Source organism: Cenococcum geophilum, assembly GCF_001692895.1.
Source record: "Cenococcum geophilum 1.58 unplaced genomic scaffold K441scaffold_55, whole genome shotgun sequence".
NCBI classification, from domain to species: Eukaryota; Fungi; Ascomycota; class Dothideomycetes; order Gloniales; family Gloniaceae; genus Cenococcum; species Cenococcum geophilum.
Genome location: NW_027137613.1, coordinates 365,659 through 374,705, shown reverse-complemented (window position 1 = coordinate 374,705; position 9,047 = coordinate 365,659). Strand labels below are relative to the sequence as shown.

Sequence of the window (9,047 nt, the reverse complement as noted above, 5' to 3'; positions counted from 1 at the left end):
GACCTGCGGAACAAAAAATTAGGATATGTGCCATTTTCGTCACTTCTTACTGGTGGCTGACTGCATGCGTGTCGGACGGACAGGTCAGGAATGGGAACTCTATCGAATTAATGTAGGCTCTTGGGCCTCTATATATACAGCCAAGTCAAATGGCCAAGACACCCCTGGTCTATACCTAATATAGACGCACTAAATTAGTGAGGCTGTCACGATCTGCCGACAATGCACTGTCGCAGCAATTGTATTGATCTCAATATTTGCTTCAAATGACACGCAATGGAGCAATATCCCCCATTCGATTATAATGTCACCCTCTTTGATAATTAAATGGAAGCGTGCGTGTATGGCAAAAATAATAGCTTCTCACAAGTTGATGCCGTGTTTGGCTTAGTCTTCTGCGGCGTTTGGCTAGATTCCGCCACGATACACGTCGATTCTAAGCCAAGAGTCTATTTAGGGTTCCAGTGCAGTGCATTCTCGTGTTTGTACAGCCTGTACCAGCTCCAAGTGTTCCCCCCTATGTGCGCGCACAACACACGGCAATTTCGCTTTGTACGCACTAGAGAATTTCAAGTTTAACTCTTATAATTAAAGCTTAAAAAATTAAAGGCTTTGCCTTTCCTACGGGTGCACGCAGTATCTACCTCAAACATGGAGGGCATCGAGGTCGTGGATTAAGTTCGCAGGGGGAGAGAATATAAAGGAGCTGAACGATGTATTCAGCTTTTCTATCCGAGCCCCGGCACGAAAGGTGCGCTGTAGGACGCCAAGATACACGTGAATTCGTCGAATTCCAACACTGCCGCAGTAGGTGAATAGGGAGCAACATACAAATGCAGCGATTAGCGGATGTAGCTCCGGAGCGCCACTTCGGTCGTATTTGCAACCGTAACTGTGGTCTTAATTTGCATAACTTCCGTCAGGGTTACAGTGGGGCAGGGCTGGGGAGGATCTGGTTGGATCGCTGTGTAGGATCGCTTCATCTTACTAGCGAAATGGCTAGTCAACCGTGCGCGTGGCTTAACCGTCAGCTCCTCTTTAGCCCACGGGGCAATCTATAATTGTACTGTACCACTGGCCCGACTTATTAACACGGCTGCATTCCTCGACTTGCACGCATCAACAACATGCCAAATACCTTAATATCCGTCCTGGCTACGGCCGCGTGCTTGTTTGTCGCACCGAGCGCAGCCGTTGCCGTCAACCCCCTGCCGGCCCCACAGTCGATCACCTGGGGTACTTCTGGCCCCAAACAAGTTTCAGGAGGGCTCGTCTACAAAGCTCAACAGGACAACGTCGCGTATCCAGCATGGCAACGCGCCTTCGACGCCATCACCACCCTCAAATGGATACCAGCAGCTACTGAAGCTCCGATTTCGTCCTTTGCACCGTTTCCTACTGCGACGGCGGCGGCGAAACGGGGATCTTCCCTGCTCATTGAAGTCAACGTCAAAATCGATGATTACAACGCCGACCTCCAACATGGAGTTGACGAGTCGTACACTCTGGACATCACCCAGAACTCCCAATCTATCGACATCACCGCCAAAACAGTATGGGGCGCTCTCCACGCTTTCACGACCGTGCAGCAACTTGTCATCTCTGACGGTAAAGGTGGTCTTATGGTAGAGCAGCCTGTATCTATCAAGGATTATCCCCTCTATCCTTATCGTGGAGTCATGATTGACAGCGGGCGCAATTTCATTAGCCCCAAGAAGATCTTCGAGCAGATTGACGGACTGGCCCTTTCAAAAATGAACGTATTGCACTGGCACTTGGAAGACGCGCAGTCTTGGCCGGTTCAGATGACCACTTACCCGGATATGACTAAAGACGCGTATTCGGCACGCGAAATTTACAGCCACGATGATATTCGAAGCATCATCGCCTACGCCAAGGCTCGCGGTGTTAGAGTTATTCCAGAGATCGAGATGCCAGGTCACGCGTCTTCTGGCTGGAAGCAGGTGGACAAGTCTATTCTGGCTTGCATTGACTCGTGGTGGTCAAATGACAACTGGCCGTTGCACACCGCAGTGGAGCCTAACCCGGGTCAACTGGACATTCTCAACAACAAGACCTATGAGGTTATCGGGAAGGTTTACAAGGAACTCTCCGGCCTCTTCACTGATTCCTTCTTCCACGTCGGTGCCGACGAGATCCAACCGGGTTGTTATAACTTCAGCACCTTGATCACTGACTGGTTCGCCGCAAACTCTTCAAGGACCTACAATGACCTGGTCCAATACTGGGTTGATCATGCCGTGCCCACCTTGAAGAACATCGCAAACCGCACTCTTGTCATGTGGGAAGATGTCTATATTTCCGCCGAGGGTGCTCACAACGTTCCCAAAGACATCATCCTGCAAAGCTGGAACAATGGCATCGGTAACATCAAGAACCTCACCCGTGACGGCTATGACGTCATTGTCTCCTCCGCTGACTTCATGTACCTTGACTGCGGCTTCGGCGGTTGGATCTCCAATGACCCCCGGTACGACGTGATGGCGAACCCCAACACCTCCATTCTTACCTTCAACTATGGCGGCGGTGGCGGCTCCTGGTGCGCACCGTACAAGACCTGGCAGCGCATCTACGACTACGACTTCACTGAGGGTCTTACCGACGCTGAAGCTAAGCACGTCATCGGTGCAGTTTCTCCACTCTGGTCCGAGCAAAGCGATGACACCGTCATCTCAACCAAGATGTGGCCGCGCGCTGCGGCGCTTGCGGAGCTTGTGTGGTCAGGGAATAGAGATGCGAATGGCCAGAAGCGAACGACTGAGCTCACGCAGAGGATCTTGAATTTCAGGGAGTATCTCGTGGCTTTGGGCGTACAGGCCGCGCCACTGATGCCAAAGTATTGTCTTCAGCATCCGCATGCTTGTGATTTCTACTATAATCAGACTGCGGTGGTTTAACTTAGCCGTTGGTATTCCAGGGGGAATTGTGGATATGTAAATATACACATGGCCTTTTTGCCTATGACTGTTCTAATACCATATTGTTTTCATGGCATTCATCTCCAATGTCACGTGATTAGGCGACTCCGCCAGGGCTTGGCCGAGGAACTCAACCCACGGCCGTTTGCCGCCACCGAAAGCAATCAATCCTAGACGGCATCGGTAAAGCTGGTTGTTTCTTGTATAATGGCTCATTTGGGATATCTAATTCCAAGGTTCTCCTTTTCTAAAGCGGCTCGTGCTGACAGTACGGCGGTCGGTGATGAAAGGATCTGGGCGGGGGTGGCCTGGTGGCCAAGTTCAGGCGGCAGGCTTGGCTAAGACGGAGCCGGAAATTGCTGGTCAGCACCGCCGAGACCCATCCTTTTCCTTCAGCCTTGTTCAGGCGTGCTGAGCTTCCACTTGGCTCCCGTGCGATACCTCCGAACTTGACCTTTGGGCTGGCGAAGCGGACGATTTGTACCAGACTCTCGATCTTCTCGCATAGATATTATTCACATCCTCTCCCGCTCTCGGCAGATTCTATGCTGCTTGTCACTCAGGCACCTCGTGGTCCTCAATTTTGACTATTATGCTTTCTCCCAGAAATCATACATTCGTGTCAACAGGATGGCGTTCCGAGATTCTAGCCGAAACATCTTCCTGGAAGGCCCCACTCTTCACGCGGAGTGCATGACAATGGATCGGCAATGGAAACCTTCCAAGCTCCATCTGAATCAAATTCTAGGAAATGCGAATGGGGAATTTGCGTGGTTAGGCTCGGATTTCGACAAAGGTGCCGAAGATATTCGGCTCGAGGGAACGGTCCTGCATGCTCGCCTACCAGAAGCGTTTGGAAAGCTGCGTGATGCTCAGCCAGACGCTGAGGGACGTTGCAATGTCGTCACAAGAGGGATGGTGTTTGACGAGGCCGAAAGGCAGAGGAATGAAATACAAGACGCTCGAGAGATTGAGGCTCGAAGGAGCGAAGCCGAGTATTTACTCAGTCATCGAGATGCGTTTGAGTATTCTCCGTTACCAACGCCAACGTCAATCAGACTTCTTAAGATCGAACCAAGTTGTGGCGTACAAGACATGGTTCACTGCTCCCTAACCGTAGTAGATTTAGCAGATGGGCCGGTATATGACGCTTTGTCATACACTTGGGGCAATCCTTTCCCGACATTGGAATCTCAAGTAAGTATGATTTCTTCGTCGTTCACTTCTAACAGATAAGAGGGATCAATTATTTTATTACTTGAGCCCCTTTATTTTTTTTGTTGAATTTTTCTTTCATATACGAGCAAGGAGCTGTGAGGGCCAGTATATGCCTCCCTAACAGAAGAAAATTAAACTATGCCATCAATCTGGTCGGAAATAATTTGAGATACTTTTGAGAACCCGTCTATATCTTTCCAATGTCAATAGTGTTTGACTGACCGAATTTTGCGTAATGTGAGCTGAACATAAGTATTTGCAGCTCGAGTCACACTACCAGAGAAACACAGCAATCTGCTGCAACGGTCGTCGTATTCTAGTGAAACAGAACCTCTACGATGCTCTACGACGACTTCGCCAACCCGATATTACTGAAGAACGCAACAAGCCATACAACAAAACTCCTCTCATTCGGGCCGCTGAACAAGGCAACTTTGGCCGTGTGTATAGCTTATTGAGCCAGGGGGCAGACGTGACAAGTCGCGATGCATTCGGTGAGACGGCTCTTCATTACGCTGCTGGAAGGGGTGACATCGAATCTGTAAAAGTTCTTGTTGTGGCTGGTAGCGACATCAATGCACTTGACTTTAAAGGGCGTAAGCCTGTAGATTGCGCACGCATGCGGCAGCGTGGCCTTTCCGCTCAGGTCATACAGTTTCTGAATGAACGTGTCCAGCCGGAAAGACCACACAGCCGGACAAATACCTGTCTCCGTAACAGGGTATTGAGCAACGGGTACATCTGGATTGATGCTATATGCATTAATCAGAGCGATGATGCCGAGAAAGCAATGCAGGTTGGGATAATGGGCCACATCTACAAACGTGCCCAATCAGTTGTGATTTGGCTCGGTAAAGAACGCCAGAACGTCCAAGATGCGGCGGCGAGTGAGCTTCTACGAGCTGTTTGGCTGCTGGAGCTAGCTACCAAAAATAGGAAGCTCGAGGATGACACCATGAATGTATTGCTGCATGATCCGGACGGATATCTGTCACCAGCTCTCCCACATACCTTGAGAAATGTGGCTACTGATTGGCTCCGCACGTTTGAACAAGACAAGATTGAAGATTGGTTGAATGGGGTACCCTTTTACAGAAGAAGGTGGTTTGAAAGAGCCTGGATTATCCAAGAGGTATTGATGGCAGATGAGGTCACCGTTGTTTGTGGGCAGTTTGTTCTCCCTTGGGATATTTTCATGCTCATGTCATGCGTGGTGGAAACGATCCGTAATACGTTAAAGAAGGGCGGTCTACCGTGGACAAATAGCTTTGGGTTCAGTCTTGCCATAAGTCGCGGAGAGACCTTATTGACCAGAATCAATAAAGAAGATGAGATTCCAGCAGTCACATTAGAGCGCAAGAGACGAGCATTTAGACGAGAAGGACGGCTTCCTTCCATGTCCGCCCTTTCCGTCGGCCGGAATTCTTCTGCTACGGATCCAAGAGACCATGTATTCGCCGTACTATCATTCTCTTTACCGATGCAACATACGACTTCAAAGGGCAAGGAAATAGTGCATCCTAATTACGTAAACTCGCCAAAACAGCTGTTCGTTACGGTCGGTAAATGCTTGATGGAAGCTCACGGCCCATCTATCCTGTCTTTGACTGGGGACGTTAAAAACTCGAGAGTTGGCGGACTTCCTTCCTGGATACCGGACCTCAGTACACCAATGTACTTCCAGCCACTTGGCATGCATACCTCACCTTCCACCGAAACGTCCACCAGCGGAGACATTGGAACAAGATACAATGCTGCAGGAAATAGCTTGCAAGGCCAGTCGACCCACATTTCGCCCAATGACTGTCTTGTCTTGAAAGGAATCAAATGGGACATCGTCATGGAAACTGCACAACCGGGCCTGAACAGGGTTGGAAATGCCGCCTCTGGATTGATTCGATGGGCCAGTCTACTGAATAACATTAATGGTAGCGTGCCTGCAAAACTAGATGCTTTGTGGAGGACCTTCATCGGCGACGAGGCCCTTGGATCTCATCCTGCCAGAGGTCTGAGTAAAGAGTTTACTGGATGGCTCAAATTTATTTCTATAGTTGAGTTATCCCGCTACAGTCCTGAGTTGTCGAAGAAGTTTACTAAGGCCACCATGCCGGCCAATCACTCGCGCCAGGATTATTTAGTGGTCCTGAGGGGTATAGGGTACAGCCTTGAGTCATTAGGGACTCCGTTTAGTTCTAAGGAACAAGAATTTTTCCAGAAGCTGTATGATGGCCATTCAGATTGGGCAAGCTGGTATTGCAATTTTCTCAGCAGCGCCGAGACATTTGGAAACATTATTCGAAACAAAGACACGTCAAGGCGGTTATTCAGAACGAAGAAGAACTTCCTGGGAACGGGACCAGAGCGAACCAAAGTCGGCGACCTGATTTTCATCATACCAGGCACGAGCGTTCCGTATATTCTTCGTAGCACACTTCCGAGGGCTGTACGACGCTCCGTCCCGCTTAATTTCAACAACAAGATTTTCAGCAGTCACCAACTTATTGGTGAGGCATATGTGCACGGCATCATGCATGGCGAAGCCGTCAAAGGCATTGAGGACAAGTTAGAGACCTTAAACATCATCTAGAAATAACCCAGCGTAAGATTTACTGGCTGCATTCTCTTCGTCATTTGATAAACAAGTGACTATCCGATGTTACATGCTCCAATGGATGAGCTCATATGCATTATGTCTCGACATGCAAGAGAAACCAGACTTTGCACAATGTCCGGGGAATACGCCAGCTACGTCGTATTCCATATGGATAGCCTCCTTGCGGTATTTCAGCTCGTCAATTTGATAGCCTGGAAACTCAACTCTGAAGCGCCTGTTGGCCGTCTTCCTATTAAGAAGGTTTTGTGCCAGCATATGCTAAAAATGAACAAAAACCTGTTTAATACTAAAGAACATATATGGTAGATTATTAGCAATATTGAAAACCAATCGCTAAACTAGATCGCGCTTAATTAACTTAATAAAGAATAAATTACTATATAGCTATTGCTGTAGACCTTCCTAAAGGGTTAGGCCTAAGGTCTATATATTATATAATACGATAATATAGAATAATTCTAAAATAGTATATAGCTAGACTGTTAAGACTTCTACCAGTTTATAAACTTTATAAAAACTTATACTTAATAGATAGATTTAAAGTCCCTTAGAAATATAAACGGCAGCGTCTATAAGAAGAAGAAAATTAGATATATTTAGGCTAAAATTAAGCTAGTAATTTTTAATAAAATAAAGTGTATAAGAGCCTTACCATGGATTACTATATATACGGATTTTAAATAAGTGGTTTTAAACGCTAAGAATATAGTAAGAGATTAAACCTATTATAGTAGGAAGCTAAGAGGGTATAATAGCAGACGGCTTAATAAAGGCTTTACCTCATTAATATTAAAGATCTAATTAAAGTTGATTTAGATAATATCTAGGAAAGTAACTATATAGAAGATTTCTTTAAACTTAACACTAAATTGCTATTATAATTTTTTGTAGTCTACAGCAGCTTAGGAGGCTCTATATAGCTAGGGGGGTATATTAACCTAAATAGCATCAGCATTTTGTTGGGGTGCCAAGATCCTGGAGGCCTCCTGACAGGATTTTGACTTTCCTGGAGGTCCTAATCGTCCTGGTAGGCTCCTGGCAGGCTCCTGGCAGGATTTTGATTTTCCTGATCGTCCTGGTCGTCCTGACAGGCTCCTGGCAGGATCTTTGATTTCCTGATCGTCCTCTTACGGTCCTGTCAGGGTCCTGACAGGAAACTAGTATTTCCTGATCGTTCCTGACAGGCTCCTGGCAGATCTTAATTTTCCTGATCGTCCTGTCAGGTTCCTGACAGGATACCCCTAAGCGACACCCCTCCAACCCCTTCCCCCCCCAAAGCGACACCTCCTATGCACACCCCTCAAGACACCCCCCAATGCGACACCTCCCCCACTGTGATACCCCCCCTAATGGGATACCTCCCCCTAATGCGACACGACCCTATGTGCGCGTGCGCGCGACACACAGTGCTATCGGGTCCCCGCTATATTCCCGATAGCCTACACGTGCCTCTGCCAAGTTACCCCCTTTGCAGTCACCCCATTCTTTACCCTTCCTTACATCCTCCCTTAGGAGGCACTAGACGGCAGCTAGCAGAGGACCGTCGCCCAAAACTAGACGACCGTCGCCAGAACCAGACGACCGTCGCCAGAACCAGACGACCGTCGCCAGAACCAGACGACCGTCGCCAGAACCAGACGACCGTCGCCAGAACCAGACGACCGTTACAAGAACTAGACGACAACCTTTCGAACAACCAGCTAGCGAAGACCACGAACGATTCAATTGATCGATTAATCGAATTTGATATTGGCCCATTACCGAATCGTATCAAGGCTCCTAGGGAGGCACCTAGACGACTACCGTTCGAATGTACAGCTAGCGAACGGCCATAGAGAACGACCTGGATCAATTAGAGCCTTCGATCGGGCCGACCTCTCCCCCGAATTAAATCAGATACTGACACAGTCAGGCAGGCAGGCAGGTAGGTAGGTAGGTAGGTAAGTAGGTAGGTAGGCAGGCAGGTAGGCAGGCAAGTAGGAGAGGACCGTCGTCAGAACCAGACGATAATCGTTNGAACGACCAGCCAGCGAACACCACGATCGATTCGATCGATCGATCGAATCGAACCAGAGCCTCGATATCAGCCTATTACCGAATCAAATCGAATCAAGGCCTCCTAGGGAGGCACCCCAGACGACCACCGTTCAAACGTACAGCCAACGAACGCCTATGGAGAACGATTCGAATCAATACAATTAATCGCAATCGAATCAAGCAGAGCCTTCGATCGGGCCGACCTCTCCCCCAAATTATAGATACAGACAGGTAGGCAT

The 9,047-nt window shown here is 48.3% G+C and overlaps 2 protein-coding genes across 2 annotated transcripts; both read left to right on the top strand.

Moving 5' to 3' along the window:
* Window positions 1-1,048: 1,048 nt before the first annotated feature.
* On the top strand, window positions 1,049-3,012 carry K441DRAFT_667401 (glycoside hydrolase family 20 protein). The gene has a single exon (XM_067649829.1). It carries the CDS (start codon window positions 1,128-1,130, stop codon window positions 2,916-2,918), a length of 1,791 nt encoding a protein of 596 aa, XP_067499058.1. The 5' UTR covers window positions 1,049-1,127; the 3' UTR covers window positions 2,919-3,012.
* Window positions 3,013-3,380: 368 nt separating this feature from the next.
* On the top strand, window positions 3,381-7,120 carry K441DRAFT_667400 (uncharacterized protein). Its single transcript, XM_067649828.1, has 2 exons — window positions 3,381-4,136; window positions 4,420-7,120. The coding sequence occupies exons 1-2, from the start codon at window positions 3,570-3,572 to the stop codon at window positions 6,742-6,744; spliced, it is 2,892 nt and encodes a 963-aa protein (XP_067499057.1). The 5' UTR covers window positions 3,381-3,569; the 3' UTR covers window positions 6,745-7,120.
* Window positions 7,121-9,047: the final 1,927 nt, after the last annotated feature.